This window comes from Mus caroli, chromosome 17, assembly GCF_900094665.2.
Source record: "Mus caroli chromosome 17, CAROLI_EIJ_v1.1, whole genome shotgun sequence".
NCBI classification, from domain to species: Eukaryota; Metazoa; Chordata; class Mammalia; order Rodentia; family Muridae; genus Mus; species Mus caroli.
The window spans coordinates 26,659,815-26,677,771 of NC_034586.1; the positions used below are offsets into that span (position 1 = coordinate 26,659,815).

At 46.4% G+C, this 17,957-nt stretch overlaps 1 protein-coding gene across 1 annotated transcript in view; it reads left to right on the top strand.

Moving 5' to 3' along the window:
• Dnah8 (dynein axonemal heavy chain 8) overlaps positions 1 to 17,957 on the top strand; it is a 248,314-nt gene that overhangs the window by 162,571 nt on the left and 67,786 nt on the right. Inside the window, exons 75-80 of the mRNA XM_021186523.1 lie at positions 318 to 473; positions 4,139 to 4,321; positions 8,761 to 8,866; positions 11,309 to 11,561; positions 12,373 to 12,563; positions 15,905 to 16,026. Of these exons, the coding sequence (XP_021042182.1) occupies positions 318 to 473; positions 4,139 to 4,321; positions 8,761 to 8,866; positions 11,309 to 11,561; positions 12,373 to 12,563; positions 15,905 to 16,026 (1,011 nt within the window). The remainder of the gene's footprint in view (positions 1 to 317; positions 474 to 4,138; positions 4,322 to 8,760; positions 8,867 to 11,308; positions 11,562 to 12,372; positions 12,564 to 15,904; positions 16,027 to 17,957) is intronic.

Below are 17,957 nucleotides of genomic sequence, written 5' to 3' on the forward strand. Positions count from 1 at the left end.
GCAGTCTCAGGTCCCGCGTGATTGGACTGGAGCAGAAGCTGTGTTCCACTCACCAGAAGTCTCAAAATCCTGTGGCGGGTGTCGTGGGTAGCTGGCGGGTGTCAGCCGACCCTGCGCTCTAGCTACCCCGGCTGGTCAGGCCAGAAGAGGCCTGTGGCCCTACTCAGGCCGGTTTTCTGCTTCCCTAACTCTTTATTTTATCTTTCACACTGCCCTTTCAATTCCCAGTCAGCCATCCAACAGATGTCTTGCTTTCCACCTAGCAACTGGGGCACTGTGGAGGATGGTTTTAGACTTAAGGGGCTCTTTATCTTCAGGTGACATCTCTGAACCACAAATATTTCCGCACACACCTGGAGGACAGCCTCTCGTTGGGTCGCCCCCTTCTCATTGAGGATATTCGAGAGGAGCTGGACCCAGCTCTGGATAATGTGCTGGAGAAGAACTTCATCAAATCAGGCACTGCTTTCAAGGTGAGGGGTTTGTAACAGAGGACAAGGGTGGCATTGGCTTGGCATTGGCACAGTGGTGGAGCCAGTTCTTTGGGGGTGGTGATGTTTCGTCCACTAGAAACCAGCATTCCTGGGCAATGCTCACTGTTTCTTCTAGGTGGCTGCTTCTACATGCCGAAAGCTTGTTTCATGTCTGTTCTCTTCCAAAGCAGTAGCGATTAGCTTTTCTTTTTAAAACACATTTCATTTTACTTACATGTATGTTTGTGTGTGGGTTAGGTGCCTGTAAGTGCAGGAACCCTCAAAGGCCAGAAGAGGGCATCAACCCCCTGGAGTTGGAGTTAAAGTGGCAGTGAGCAGCCAACATGTGGGTGCTGGAAACTGAAATTGGGTCTACTGCAAGAGCAGCATTGCCCTTAACCACTGAGCCATCCCTTCCAGCGCCAACTTTGCTTTGCTTTGAGTGGATTTATTCTTAACTGGAAAATAACAATCACAGGTATTTATGTGATACAATGTATTTGCTGAAAGAGTTCTTGAAAACTTACTTTTAGTGGATACATGCAAATGAAACAAATTGATGGGTGCCATGCAGTTTTGATTTCTGTTTTTTTTTAGTAATATATAAAGCAATCCCCAGAAGAGCGGTTTCCTTGTAAGAGTATCAGTTGGTAGAAATGAGATAAGAAACAGGTTTGTTACCTTAATAACAATATGTATTACACAGAATTGTGTGTGTGTGTGTGAGAGAGAGAGAGGGGGGGGGAGAGTGTGTGTGTGTGTGCGTATAATTTTAGCTGTATGTTAGAAAAGTGGCTTTGCAAGCCAAATATACATACACATTTAAGAAGACCTGGAGCTCCTCACTGAAGAGAACAGCATTTTACTAAAGCCCGGAGACATTAATTTGTCCATTTCTGTCTTTGCTAACTTTCCATCTAAATTCATTGACTTTCTAGAAGCCATGGAACTCTGTTCCCATTTGATGATGATAACACAAATTGTTTTCAATATAAGTGTCTCCTTCTTTAATTGGTCTCATTCTCTACTTTGAAGGTTCATTGGTTTTATTTCTTGATAAATGGCAGCGTTTTAGCTTCGATTACTTCACTTCCAGTGTGTTAATTTTCTTACTATTAGGAAATACGTGAAGAATGAGGGTTTTCTCCTTAAACACAGATTTACTTAGAACATTTTAAGAAACTGTGTGTGCGTGTGTGTTTGTGTATATGTCTGCATGTATATATGTGTGTCTGTGTGCATGTGTGTATATGTTTGTGTATATTTCTGTGTGTGTATGTGTGTGTGTTTGTGTATGTTTATGTTTGTGTGTTTTGTGTATGTATTTGTGTATGTTTATATGTGTGTGTTTGTGTATGTTTATGTGTGTATGTTTTGCGTATGTGTATTTGAGTATGTGTGCATGTGCATGTGTGTTTTGTGTATGTGTATATGTGTGTATGTGTGTTTGTGTGTGTGTGTTTGTGTGTGTGTAGACCTGAGGTGGTGTGTGTATGCCTGAGGTTAATGTCTGAGGTTAACATCAGCCTCCCACCGGAGTCCCAGAGGCAGATCTCTCAGAATTCACCCAATGACTAGCCTCCTCTCCAGCCTGCTCTGGGGATATCCTGTCCTTGCTTTCAGAGTTTGTAATAACAATTACAGGTGGGTTGCCAGGCTCACCCAGAATCTTTCACAGGATCTGACCAAACTTCACTCATCATGCTTTTGTGACAAGCAATTTAATGGCTGAAGCCTCTTCCCAACCCCGCAGTGTGAATTCGTTTATTTACCATTGTTTTAGTCTTTAGATGGAACATCGAGTGCCTACTTAAGCCTGGAGGGATGACTTGAATTTAATGGGGGAAAAATGAATAAAATGAATTCAACGTCTCCAGGAATTCTCTTTTTGTTTCCCTATGAGATTACAAAGTTGAATTTTTTTTTGCAGAAAAAGGAGCTAAGAAAGCAATCTTGGTTTCTGTGGATTCACCCACACTTTGGAATCACCAGTAAAAGTATTTAGTTGACAGGAGCTGGAAAGAAGGCTCAGCAGTTAAGAGCATAGCTATGCTGCTCTTTCAGGAGACCTGGGTTCAGCTCCCAGGATCCACATGGCAGCTCACAACCATCTGTAACTCCAGTACCAGGGGATCTAATCTCCTCTTCTGATCTCTATGTTGACCAGACATACATGTGGCAAACACATACACATGCAGGCAAAACACAGAATTAAAAAAAAAAATTCAGTTGACAAATAGAGGCTACATATACTTACTTACAGGGTACCACGTGGTGTTTTGGTATTCATGTATAATGTTATACCCTAATCAAATAAATAAATAGTCCCTTCAATGCCCACCTTACCATAGACATCTGGAACATGACCATATAGGAATTAAAGTCTGTGCTCTTGGGCCAACCCTCTCCCCACTCCCACCGCTTACCCTTGTCAGCACCAAATAAACCTGTGTTGGATTCTTGGCTTGTAGGAGCTCCACACATTTAGATTCCATATCTAAGTGTAAAATCACGTATGGTGTCTGTCCTCCCGGGTCTGGCTTGCTTGGTACACCACATTTAACATGCCAAGGGGAGTTACGCAGCCTCCATTACTGAAGCCATTTAAACAACCTTGGATTCTTGATCTCAGTTTATAGGAAGATACCCATCCCATGTAAGATCATGAGCCATTAGAGATGTGAATCATTTAAAGATGTTATGGGTTCTACCTGTTTTTTTTTTTTAGAAAGTAAAATATCCTACCAATAGTAGTGTCTAAGGTCAATGTTATGTTTCTGGTAACAGTTGTCAGACATGTTGGAGATGTGACCATGGAATGCAGCAAAGAAGATAATTCTAGAAACACAACACAGTTCTTCACTTTGTTATAATTTCTTGGTCTAGAGAATAGGAGAATTGGTGGGAGTTATAAATGCTGAAATTGCGAAGTCAGGCCTTTAGGTGTGCCCACGTTTTCCCTTCATTCCCTGTTGGTTTTGGATCTGTTCTTTATTTGATTTGCTTTGGATGGCTGCTAAGAACATCTTCAGGCAGAGACACCAATAAATCCGAATCACTCAAAATGGGACAGGCTTTGCTATTTAAGATCTGTAATCACCATTTCCCGACTCTTCTTTCCCGATTCAGCTGGATGTCACGGCCTTGACTCTCGGGACACCCACTCCTGCCTCGAACCCCCGATGCCCCCCTTTTAAGCTGGCTTTTTTCTTTTTAGGTTATACAATGTAAAACCTTAGGTTAAAATTTCATTTTGGAATTTAATACCTATTTACATCCTTTCTGCTCCCTCTCCATGTTCTAACTCCTGTGTCTGCCCCCACGCTCTAAAACCCATGACTTCTTCAGTTATTCTTGATACACACACACAAACACACACACACCGCATTTAGTGTTGCTTATATGTCTATGTGCTTAGGGGCTGACGCCCTTGGGACTGGATAACCTGTCAGGAGCTTTGTCTCAGGAGAAGACTCATATTCTCTCTCTCTCTCTCTCTCTCTCTCTCTCTCTCTCTCTCTCTCTCTCAGCAGCTATGATTTGTCTGTAGTTTTTCTAGAAGTTTCTCTCATTTGTGTCGAGGTATGTGAATTGGGGCCTTCACGGTGCAGGTCATGTTTGGGCAACATGAAGCCGTTCCTAACTCTTCATCTGACCTTGTGTAGGTGAAAGTGGGTGATAAGGAATGTGACATCATGGACACGTTTAAACTTTACATCACCACGAAGTTACCCAACCCTGCCTTCACTCCTGAGATCAACGCCAAGACATCCGTCATTGATTTCACTGTCACCATGAAGGGACTCGAGAACCAGTTACTCAGGAGAGTCATTCTCACAGAGAAACAGGTAAAAGCTCTAAGCCACAAGTAGTGAGTAAACTTAAAATGGATTAGGAGGGCCAGTGAGATGGCTCAGCAGCTTAAGGTGCTTGCTACCAAGCCTGGAGACCTGGATCTGGTCCCTGGGAGCACCATGGTGGAAGGAGGGATAACTCTTAGGCTATTGTATGGCTCCTCCAACAAACAAATGAATATATGAATGAATGTAAAAACTAAAATAGATTAGCATGTTGTAATAGCAAATTTGTGGAAAATATAGGCCAAAATCATACTTCTTGTTAGCATAAGGAGATAATTCTTCCTTAGTGATAATTTGTTAGGAAATTATATGATTCAGTTATCCTCCATCCCCAGATACCACACATAAACACAGATACACACACATACACTCATATACACACATTCTTGCACACACACCTGCACATAGATTTGTACACATTTGCATGCACACACATGCACATACACACATTTTACATACACTTGTGCACACACACACGCATTCACATACACATCTGTGCACACACACATATTTGCACACACATTGGCACACACACATTCACACGCACACATTTGCAATACATCCTACTTCACACTTCTGCTCTTAAATATTTGGGCTATTGATTCAATACATTCCAATCCATAGTGCTGTGGATTGTCTGGGGACACCCGAGAAATTTAATAAAAACAACGATCCTAGAGAAAAAGGAAATCCCCCTGCACCTGCCCGGCCATTGCCAACTGCTGGGATTTCAGATATTGCAGAGTAATAATGTAATGATATAAGGGACAATATTTCAAGCGGAAGTCCCACTGGAGGACACAAACCAGTTGGGTAAAACGAAGGACATTAGTGAATCCAAGAACAATATTTTAAAAGCTAGATATGAGACCAGAGTAATTTTTAGGATGTTCAGAAAACTCAATTTTATGCACAACATATATTTGCATATATTAACTGTATTTGCATAAAGCACAACCGAGTTTACACTTACCCTGATGTAACTCATTTCAGTATTCAAGGGAAGGGCAAGGTGAGGGGCAGTGAGAACCAAGAGGCATACAGTTAGGGAGGAGAGGTGAGAAAAAAATGGGCTAGATGGACCCAAGTGAGGAGAGGGATTCCAGAAGGCAGAGAGACGTGATACCAACTCTCCTTCATGAGCAAGATAACAAGGACATCCTTTCTGCTTACCAGAAGTGGCTCTCCCAAGGCACCGACCATCAAACCCCCAGTTGTCTGCCTCGACCCCCTCTCAGGTTCACATGGAGTCTGTTGTTGCAAACAAGTCCCCTGCAGTTGAACAGGTGCCGGTGGCCTATTTTGAAAGGATCTCATAGATGTAGCTCTTCCCCAAGGCTGTTCTACCCAAAGGTCTGTCTGGTGCCCCCACATCCCTCTTTTTAACTTTTGTTCCTCCTCAAATCGCCTGCTGGCACGACTGTGCCAGGCTTGCTGGAATGCATTCAAGACAGGCTTCACAGCAGGCTGTCCCCCCTGACGGCCTCCATACAGAACTTCCAGAGGCCAGAGAGACAGGGGTCTCACTCTGTCACAACATGTGCATTTTCCAGTTTGCCAGGTCTCCTGGAAGCCCCCCAGGTTGTGCTGTAAGACTTAGCAAAGGTACACTGTACCATGATGCATGATTTTCCCTATTGTGTTAAAAAGGGCCGGAGTATGTACACACGTGCCTGTGTGAACGCGTGTGTACATATACATACATGTGAAGGCCAGAGACCTCGATCACCATGTCTCCCTTGGTTATTTTCTACATTAGTCTTTAAAAGAATTACTTTCACATTTTATATGAGCACACTGTCGCTGTCTTCAGACACACCAGAGGAGAGCATCGGACCCCACTACAGATGGCTGTGAGCCATCATGTGGTTGCTGGGACTTGAACTCAGGACCCCTGGAAGAGCAGTCTGTCTCTGAATCTGGAGCTCACCAGTTAGGCTAGGCTGGCCCGCTAGCAAGCCCCTGGATCCCCTCCTGTCTGATACTCTAGCCCTGCAGTTACAGGCACCCTCCACCATGCCCAGCTTTTTACACAGCTGCTGGGGAGTCAGGACCTAAGCCCTCGTGGCTGCAGGGTGAACGCTGTACTGTCTCATCTACCTCTCCATCCCCAGAGGTGATCATTCTAATGGAAACCATTCTTTAAATGGTCTCCTGCAAGAGCGACCACACTTTTCACTACCACTGCAAACCCCACAGCCCTGTGCGCAGGAGGACAGGGGCACTAGCCTGGGTTTGAGGACAGTGTATCCTGTCTACCTCTGCCAGTAACTATCTCTGTGTTTTACTGGGATGCTACGCAGGGGGTTCATCTTCCCCAGAAATAACTACCAAGGGATGTGAAGGAAAGTCAGCATGTTGTTGTGAGTCCTGCAGAGGCTCAAAGTTGGTGCTCTTAAGAATTAAAAGGACAGGCTGGAGAGATGGCTCAGTGGTTGAGAGCGCTGACTGCTCTTTCAGAGGTCCTGAGTTCAATTCCCAGCAACCACATGGTGGTTCATAACCATCTGTAATGAGATCTGATGCCTTCTTCTGGTGTGTCTGAAGTCAGTTACAGTGTATTCATATGCACAATATAAATAAATCTTTAAAAAAAGGAATTAAAACTACACAGGGCAGGAGCCTGTTAGACACCAAATTCTGGATGAAAATATTGTCCAGGCAGCCTGATTCAAGCCACAGCGGACACTTGATTCAGTGTGGGGCCTTGGCTTTTGATCACCTCTTTGCTTTCAGGAGACTTCTCAAATTATTGAGGTTTCCAAGGCAGCTCTTAGCCAGGGATGTTCTCAAGTTAGCGGCCTTGATTCACCTTGAAATACAACCCTAAATGCAAAATGTGCTTCTGCATATAGATGAGGAAAACGACGGGGATTCGGCTCAGTTGGCAGAGCCCTTGCCCAGCATGCACAGACCCCGCAAGTCCACTGTACCAGCAGTGTGTGTGAGCACAGGCCTGTCCACTGTACCAACAGTGTGTGTGAGCACAGGCCTGTCCACTGTACCAACAGTGTGTGTGAGCACAGGCCTGTCCACTGTAATAACAGTGTGTGTGAGGACAGGCCTGTAATACCAGCACTAGGGAGGTTTGAGCAGGAAGATCAGAGGTTCAAGAACGGTCATCCTCACCTTCATCGTGAGTCTGAGGCTAGCCTGGGCTACATGAGACACTGTGTCAAGAACAAAATAATAAATTAACAACAACAACAACATACACAGACACACACAAAAATTGTTACAATTATTCTCATTTGGACTCTATCAATGTCCAATTGCTAGGATGTCAGGTCAGGGATGTGGCTCACGGGTTAAAGCACTGGGAGAGTTCAGCTGCGCAGAGATGCAGGACTGGTACTGATGCCCACATGATGGGCAGCAAAGCCAGCTGTATCTGTGCTCTCTGGGTTTAATGAGAAACTCTGCTTTAGTGATTAAAGTGGATGATCCATTCAGGATGAGTCCAAACATCAACCTTGCACGTGCACTCCCACACGTGTGAGCCCCACCGCACGCAGAACCACATATATGCTTACACGCCCAACCCCTTCACATATGTGAAAAAAGCGAATACGGAAGAAGAGATGAATACTATTGAGATGATTTTCCTTTAGACCCTACAAGAATGTTCCGTCAATGGCCAAACATCCCGGGCTTGAAGGGCGGACCGGACTCCGCAGGGCAGCATCCTGGTCCTCAGGAAATTCACCAAAGTGTTTAGGAGCAAACCAAACTTGGGTTCTCAGGATTGCACATCGGGCACTCTGCTGACTGGGCCATCTCCCAGCCCCAGAGCTATGAAACGTCAGTGCCGGCGGGCCTCGCTTTATTGATTTCCCAGAGAAACATAAACAGTTTTGACTTATGTTTATTTTTATATATTTTGACCTTATGTTTATGTTGGTGATGATTTCTTCCACCGTTCAAAAATTGACTTTGTTTAGACCGCTGAAGTTGCCCATAAAACACCAGTGAGCCCAATTTCCTGAAAGCGTAGGTGACTCGGTGTCTTAGTCAGGGTTTCTCTTCCTGCACAAACATCATGACCAAGAAGCAAGTTGGGGAGGAAAGGGTTTATTCAGCTTACACTTCCATACTGCTGTTCATCACCAAGGAAGTCAGGACTGGGACTCAAACAAGTTAGGAAGCAGGAGCTGATGCAGAGGCCATGGAGGGATGTTTTTTACTGGGTTGCTCAGCGTGCTCTCTTATAGAACCCAGGACCACCAGCCCAGAGATGGCCCTACCCACAATAGGCCCTCCTATCCTTGATCACTAATTGAGAAAATGCCCCACAGCTGGATCTCATGGAGGCATTTCCTCAAGGGAGGCTCCTTTCTCTGTGGTAACTCCAGCTGTGTCAAGTTGACACACAAGACCAGCCAGCGCACTCGGATCCCCAGATGCTTTTGCTTGTGTCTTGGTAACAGGAGCTGGAGTCGGAGCGGGTTAAGCTCCTCGAGGATGTGACTTTCAATAAGCGGAAGATGAAGGAGCTAGAGGACAACCTGCTGTATAAGCTGAGCGCCACAAAAGGTACCGCACCACTGAGAGGCAATCGAGCCGCGGCGCCCATGGAAGGGGCTCGTTTTTTTATGCGCCTTCCAGTGCCACGGTGACCACAGATGTGAGGCAGCAGCCAACTCACCAGTGCAAAAGCAAGTGGGGTGGCCTCCACGTGACATTAGGGAAACATCACAGAGCAGCTGATCACTGAATTAGCAACCGGAGCCAGCCGGATGAGACTAGTACCACCTTGTTGATAGAATCGTTCTCTCTCCAGAGGCAAACAAGGGCCCCGGAGCGGAGCCCCGCTGCTCCTGATGGCCTCATTGCTTGCCCAAAGGACACTCATGCATCCCATCTTGCTTATTTTTATTTTATTTCTATTGATCAGTCAGCCCTTTTTATTTAGCACTGAAATGAAGCTCTCATGATGGGTCACGTACAAAACTGCATGCTGTCTCTTCAGGAAAACTTGGCTACCCAAGGGCCTGGCTCATCTCAAATGATTCCCACTTAGAAGTCAAGATAGTGTCTCCTCTGCATAGACAGACTCACACCACACCCTAGTTTGATGAGGTCCCTTCCCTTTAATACACTGAAGAAAGCATATTTTTTTGGGAAGACCTGTAATCCCAGCATTTGGGAGGCTGAGGCAGGAGGACCACTGAGGGTAGTCAGGACTACATAGAAAGCACTAGGCTATTCTGGGCTACATAGCATGACCTTGGCCCCAGACAGACAGACAAACAACACCAAAATATTCACGAAAAGAAAAGAAAAATCAACAAACATGTCAGCATTTTTATAGGCAAATCACAGCAGCCAAATTAAATCCCACCACGTGCTCGCAGTTTATTTATGAATCCATTCTGTTGTTACATTAAATCCCTGGATCAGAAGAAAACAAAGCCTTGTTATCCCATAATGATAATGCCATTAGAATGCACACAATGCTAGCTATAGGGGCACATACATAGCCTCTGCACTAATGTAATTGGACAGGGAAAATCCTGTGACACCTGTGACCTTCGCTACTTGGGAGGATGGGGCACAGGGATGGAGAATGTGAGACTAGCATGGGCGATATTAGTGAGATCTTGTCTCAAAATAAAACTTCAAAACAGAACTGTGTTTGTAGCTAGGGGACAGCATGGGCCAAACATGTTATACACATCCGTACATACATATATACATACATTTGAACTTGGTGAAAAGCATGCCTTCTTTGCTTTTGCTGGTGAAGTTGTATGTCTTTGGATGCAGTGACCTCTGCTCATTCTGAATGTTAACAAGCTGAGTGGGGTGCTGGTCCCCTTGTCTAACGAAGACTGTTGGGGATCAAGGCCTCCCAGCTATAAGGGTAATAACAGTCGGGCTCTCACATTAGACCTGGCATGTTAGCTAAAATCGCTCAGCATTTCTAGATGCCTGCCAGTCTTCCAGAGCTCGCATGTCTGGAATTGCTGCTGCTATTGCAGACATGGGCTCCTGAACTCAGTGTGCCACAGATGTGTTTCTGCATCTTAAAATGGAGTTGGTTGTGATAAATGCCTTACTTCTACTAAAAAACAATAGAGAAGAAAAACTGAGAGCTAGACAGCCTTTTTTTTGGTGAGACACTTGCACTATATCCCGGTTGATCTGTGTTAGAGATGTAACCTTGGTTATCTCTCACAAGGGCTTTCACTCAAGAAGTCGGGAGAGAACTGTTGCACTCACCTGCTAGCTTGTCAGCAGCCTAGGTACAGCACTTGCATTCTCTCATAGCCAGCGACACAGGACGCATGGCCTGCAGACCTTAGGGAGAGTTGCCAAGGTGATAATGGGGGTAAGAGCCTCTCTCACAGGTGATGTTGGTACCACTGGAGATGTGGTCATTGTCTTCAAACATTTGAACCTATTGGGCAGGGGCGATGGCTCAGGCAGCCATGAGCCTGCCTTGCCAAGCAAGAGGATGGGTCCCAGCTGGGTCTACCAGAATCCGTATTTCAAAGCCAGGCTTGAAGGTACATGCGTGTGACCTCAGAGTTAGGAGGTCGAGACGAGCAGATCTCTGACGCTCACTGGTTCGCCAGCCTAGCCTGTTTGGTAAGTCTCAGGCCAAGTGAGAGACCCTGTCTCCAAAAATAAGTTGGGGGTGGGGGGAGGCAGACTCAGGGACTACACATGAGGTTGTCTTTGTACCACATGAAGGGAAACACACCCCCTCCCACCCCACCCCCCAAAAAAAACCCTGTCTTTTCTGTGGGTTTCAGGTAGAGTCAGGGATGAAGGCCTCAGTAGGAATGTTTAGAAAGATCCAGGCAGTGGTAGGTGGTAGCTTGTTTTTGAACAGGAACCCTTTGGTACATGTTAAGTTCTACTTGCCTGTGGTCTCTGGGAAAGTCAGGTTAGAAGCCAGTGGTGGTGTGTTTGAAATGACTTTCAGCATTTCCTCATTGTGCCTGCCATGCTGCTGTCTTTGGCTTTCAGGTTCCCTGGTGGACGATGAGTCTCTCATCGGCGTCCTGCGCATCACCAAACAGACAGCTGCAGAAGTGAGCGAAAAGCTCCACGTGGCGGCGGAAACGGAGATCAAAATCAATACAGCTCAGGAGGAGTTCCGGCCAGCGGCCACGCGAGGCAGCATCCTTTACTTCCTCATCACAGAGATGAGCATGGTCAACATCATGTACCAAACCTCACTGGCCCAGTTCTTGAAGTTATTTGACCAGTCCATGGCCAGGCAAGTCCTCCCCATCTTCCCCTCAGTCGTTTCCAAAATGGTAACCGATAGGTTTTTATGAAGCTGGGGGCAGGGGATGGATGTGCATACGAGCACATGGCTCACTCTAGATGGTCTCTGCTGTGGAAGCACGAAGACCTGTGTTCAGAGTCTCGGCACCCACGCCCAAGGCCTGGGTGTAGCAGTGTACACCTGTAAACCCATTGCCTGGAAGTAGAAACAGATGCATCAGTGGTGCTCCCTATTGGTCAGCCAGTGTAGCCAATCAGAGAGCTCCAACTCGAGTGAGAGCCCCTGATTCAAAAAATAAGGTGGGAGCTAGAGAGGTTGACTCCGTGATTAAAAAACCAAAACACAAGCCGGGCATGGTGGCGCACGCCTTTGATCCCAGCACTTGGGAGGCAGAGGCAAGTGGATCTCTGAGTTCGAGGCTAGCTTGGTCTACAGAGTGAGTTCCAAGACAGCCAAAGGCTACACAGAGAAACCCTGTCTTGAAAAAAACCAAAAAAAAAAAAAAAAAAAAAAAAAAAAAAAAAAAAAAAAAAAAAAAAAAAAAAAAAAAAAAAAAAAAAACCAAAACACACACACACACAAAACCCAAAACAACCAAGAACAACACACACACACACACACTGTTAACTAGGACTGGAGTTTGGTTCCCAACACTCATGTCGGGGTATGGCACCCTCCATGGGCAACTGCCTGCAGTGCGTGTTTGTGTGCGTGCCTGCTGCGTGCTGTTCGCAGGAGTGTGTGCTGCTTGCATGGGCGCGAGTTTTCAAATCTCTTTGATTTTAAAACTGGATTGCAGGTCTGAAAAGTCTCCGCTACCTCAAAAAAGAATTACAAACATCATTGAGTACCTGACATACGAGGTCTTCACCTATTCTGTGAGAGGCCTGTACGAAAACCACAAATTCCTCTTCGTTCTCCTCATGACACTGAAGATCGATCTCCAGAGAGGGACAGTGAAGCACAAAGAGTTTCAGGCTCTGATTAAAGGTAAGATGCTTGGAGTGTGGCTGGGCAGAGGACAGAGGTGCTGATGGGGTCTTTGATGTACTCTGATGCTGGTGTCAGGGATGCAGGAGGGAAACAGCATGATACCCTAATGAAAGCAATGTTACTCTCAATCTCTCCTGCCCTCCTCTGCCCTCTCTTTCAATTTCTGTTAACATAGTTCTGCTTACCAAAAAATCTGGGCTTTTCCTAACTGTGTGTTATTAGTTATATTGCTATATATGATTTTTTTCACTGTTACCTATGCTTAGAGGACCTGTTGTCAATGTGAGGAGAAGATGGAGATGAGCTTCTCCTCTCCCCCCTCTCTTCTCCTCTCCCCTCTCCCTTCTCCTCTCCCCTCTCTCTCTTTTCTATTCAGGATCTCATTGTATAGCTGAGGCTGACTCAGAATTTGATACACACCCCTAAAATAATTTTTTTTAACTCCACCAAAGTTCAACTAGGAGCCTGCACACTCTCCACAGAGGCGGCATTGCTCACTCTTGGAGTGCGCAGCTTAATGAATGGTCCCAAGGCAGAGTAAGGGGCTGTGGTAGCGTGGTGCTGGGGAGCAAGGGAACTTGGTTCTGGAAACTAAGCATTGGGGCTAGGTGATTGGGGTGTTGACCGCAGCCCAGGGTCCTGCTAGTCATACAGGGCTCATTGAAACACTGAGGGTCCAAGGACACAGCCTGTGACTGAGACACACGCAGATCCAAGACACACCCTCCCCTCAAACAAAACCTCAGGCCTTCTCTTCTCTCCCCAGTAATGACATTCTGCCAGACCAGAGCTATTTGCCAAAAGGAAACAGACTTCTCTGAGAGAAGGTTTGTGAGTGAGAGACACATGGAGAAGACACATAGGGTAGGGGACACGCCTGAGCTGTGGTGGGAGCACATTTGTGACCCCATTTCATCAAACTGGGGAGCCAGATTGCACAGGGCCAGCACAGGCAGCCAGGGGACTTTGGATTCAATTCAGTTGGCAGCGGGGAGCCATCGAGTGTTTTATGGGCAGGGATATGGCACGAACAGAGCAGTGCTTTAGGAAGATTAATTTGAAATTGCACGACAGGTTGATTGACAGAGCTACAATCGGTTCAGCAAAAAAAGGAGGCTATCTTCCGAACAAAGCCACCTTATTATATAGTCTGTTTTAGTTTCGAACTGGCTTACATTTTGATGGAATTATTTTTTAAAGGATAGCAGGGCTTATTTTTCCTAATGCCTTTTTATAGAGCTAACAAATAAACTCTCTTATGTCACAGACATTTTTTTTTAATCTTTGTGCACTCGATACTCAAGGGAGGAGAGCCGGTGTCTATGGTCACAGCAGTGTTTGATTTCCCAGGAGGGACAGTTCTTACTTATCAATTACTTCTCGTTGTCTGCAGCATTTGTAAGGCGCCTTTGACTTTCTTCTCCCAGCTGAGGATGTCAGAGCACTTTGAAAAATGAAATTGATACCAGGGCAAACCTGCACTATGAGACAACTGATGGCCCTGATTCTTTGTGGGGTTTATTCTAGAAAGATATTATCTTTGTTTGGCTATAGGCCTCCTGGGGTGCTGCTCGGAAAGACCAGAGTCTTAGGAGGATACAAATTAAGTGTCACAATAACCACTAATGATGGCGGAGCTCTTGCTGATCTCACAGCTACCACCTGGTAGAGTCTGCTACTCTGTTACTCTCTCTGACCGACAAGAAAGCTGGAGACTGAGTCCGGGGTCTGAGGGACTGCAGTGTAGAACAGCCAGCGTGTTTTTGGGAGGATTCCTCCTGTAATTATTCCTCTTTGCTTCAGGAACTTCCTCTGATGTCTCTAAAGACATCAGACAAGACAAAAGGTGTTGGGGCATGGAAGAGAAGCATCCACTGCTCTCCCACAATTAACTCTTTCATTTGGGGTAGTTCTGTTAGAACAAGGCTTCCTCTCCCATGCAGTTTCAGGGGCAGAAAGTGAAGGGAGGTTTCCGTGGTACATTCAGGGTGTCACAACTCCCCAGAGCCACAGACTCCCTAAGTCCGTTTAGTGGTGCAAAGGAGTCTAGGTACGTTTTTTTTTTTTCTTTATACTGCTTCTCAGGAAATTGCTAAATGGGGGAGCAAAGACCTGAAACCTCCTGTACTGGCTATTTTTGTGTCAACTTGACACAGCTGGAGTTATCACAGAGAAAGGAGCTTCAGTTGAGGAAATGCCTCCATGAGATCCAACTGTAAGGCATTTTCTCAATTAGTGATCAAGGGGGAAAGGCCCCTTGTGGGTGGGACCATCCCTGGGCTGGTAGTCTTGAGTTCTATAAGAGAGTAGGCTGAGCAAGCCAGGGAAGGCAAGCCAGNAAAGAACATCCCTCCATGGCCTCTGCATCAGCTCCTGCTCCCTGACCTGTCTGAGTTCCAGTCCTGACTTCCTTTGGTGATGAACAGCAGCATGGAAGTGAAAGCCGAATAAACCCTTTCCTCCCCAACTTGCTTCTTGGTCATGATGTTTGTGCAGGAATAGAAACCCTGACTAAGACACCTCCCTATGTCTTTTTGTGGTCTGCATTATTTCTATGTGAAAGGGAAGTGTTTGTATGATTGGACTTCTTAAGAGGGACTGTGAGGTTAGGGATGGCTCGCTGGTTAAGAGTACTTTCTGCTGTTGCAGATGAGCAGAGTTCAGTTCCAAGCATCCTTGCTGGGTAGTTCAGAACTGCCTGTAGCTCTAGTTCCAGGGAATCTAATGCCCCCTTCCACCTCTGTGAGAAGTTACATACATGTGCACACATTTGCACACACACACACACAAAGGTAATGTAAGAATTACTGTTTTGCAAACATCCAAATTAAATAATAATGGACCTGCAGTTATGACACAGTGTGATTACAGACCTTTCAAAACTGAAATAAAATTCTGTATTTTGCTTGAGAATGTACATCTTGCATATACCCACTGACTGCATGGTTGAACACAGTTCACATTCTGTTTAGTCTTCCTGATGTGTAAGGTAGCCTCGCTCCCACCATCTCCACAGTGCCTGGATCCTTCAGGTGTGTGGAGGACACTCTATAAGTAGTGAATGGATGGACAGATGGAAGGATGGATGGATGGATGGGTGGATGGATGATTTGAACCTATCACCACTAAAAAGAAACATATCTACAGTACTCCTCTACCTTCCACTCCCCTTTTCTTCCCTCTTTCTGTGTGTCTGGTATGATTGATGTTTCTGGTGTGATTGACATGTCTGGTATGATTGATGTTTCTGGTGTGATTGACATGTCTGGTATGATTGATGTTTCTGGTGTGATTGACATGTCTGACATGACTGATGTGTGTCTTGTATGTCTCTCCAGGTGGAGCAGCCCTGGACCTGAAGGCATGCCCCCCAAAACCCTTCCGCTGGATCCTGGACATGACGTGGCTGAACCTTGTGGAGCTCAGTAAGCTCCCCCAGTTTGCAGAAATTATGAACCAGGTAAAGGAGGAAGGGGTGAATAGAAGCACAGGTCTGCAGATCAAAACACACCCGGGTTGTTTCATGGGGGCCTCCTAGTAGCAATTTCTACCCCCAAAGGGGCAACAAATGACAATACGGATTTGGATGGGTGTGGTGGTATGCACCTACAATCCCAGTTCCAGGGAGACTGAGGCAGGGGGATCAGAAGCTCAATGAGGTCTTGTCTTAAAAGTGACAGCAGAAATTATTGCAAGAGTGTGGCTGGGAGGTGGGAGTGGATGGACAGACTTCAAAGGGAGCATTTCACAGGCATCAGAAGCAAGCTTTCCTGCTTTGCTGTGGGCAAGGGTCTTTGTGTACGCAGGTGTATGTGCATGCATGTACGAGCACATGCATGTAGAAGCCGGAGGTCAGTCAACCTTGGGTGCCTTTCCTCTAGCTCCACCCATTTTACTCACTGAGTAGGCTAGATTAGCTACCCAGGGAGTCCCAGGCATCTGCCTGGGGCTACTTCCCTAGGGATTAATTGGGGTCCTCATGGGTAGCTTGGCAGGCGCTTTACCAGCTCAGACACGCCCTGCAGCCCATCCCCCTTAGCCTACTCTCCTCTAGCCCCAAGGGTTCATCTTCTATTCCTGCTTGAGTAACATCTTAGAAGTACAAGGCCTGGGTGGGTGGACCCTCCCGTCACAGCAGTGTATTTAGGTCTCACTTCTGCCTCTGATTAAGTCACTGCTGCGAATATGAGTTTGAGTCTAATCAAGAGGATAGTGTACTTTTAAAAAGTATGAATTAGCTTAGTGGTGCAAGCATAAAATAACTTGGAGAGTTGGCTCAGCAGCTAGAGCACGTGTCACGCAAGCAAGACATCCAGAGTCCAGAAACCCAGGTAAACGTTGGCCAGGTCTGCAATTCTAGCCTCGGAAGAAGCTGTCTAGAGACAGTAGCCACACACAGGACCTCTGGGTTTGATCTACCCCAGTGAATAAGGCAGAAGAGCCGCTGAACCACTTCAGTCGTCAGGGGGCAATTTGAATGAGCCTCAGAACTGCCCCCTATCCCACACTGCCCCAGGGACAAGGTTGATACAATTGAACTCAGAGTTACTGTCTGGTTGATAACCAGACAGGCTGGTGAGCTCCCTGTCCATATCCTCTGTCCCGAATTGCTGACAGGATGCACAGCTTCGAGTGGTTTCCCACATGTCTGTGCCCCAAAGGAAAAGAAACCAGAGGCCAGGTAGATGGCGCAGTCAGTGAAATGCTCACCATGCAAACACAAGGAGCTGCGATCAGATCCTTGGTACCTGCATTGGAGAGTCCGTGCATGTCTGTGGCCCAGAGCCTAGGAAACAGAGGCAGCAGGGTCTCTGGGGCTTGCAGGCCAGCCTGTCCATATGAAGTGAGGCGTTCCGGGTCAGCGAGGGACCCTGCCTCAAAAAATAAGATAGTGATAGAGGGGAGCATCCAGTCAAGATTTGTGACTGCTACGTGGCTCGGAGTCAAGTCTACATGTATCACATAAACACACGCACATGCACGGACTTGAACACACAGAAAGAGGGGCGGGGGAAGGAGGAGGGGAAGAGAGAGAGAGAGAGAGAGAGAGAGAGAGAGAGAGAGAGAGAGAGGAAGAAGTGTAAGAAACAACAGTCAGGCCGTAGGTCTGACACACAGGATCTGAGACGTGAACTCCGCTGTCTGTCTTTAATGCTCACTGTAGGTTTCTCAAAAGTGCTGACAAGCCATTTCCCGAGGACCCCGGCCTGGCGGTTGCTGAGGATTATGGGACAGGCTCAGCAGTGCAGAGTTTATAATTAGACTCAATGGCACTTGGGCAGCAGGAGCACCTTTTAATGCATCTGCACCCCCCCAGGTCCTCTGTGTGTGATCCGAAGAGCCGCTACTTGAGACCCACTTGGAGAGACTTCTCCCGCTCCCGGCTTTAAG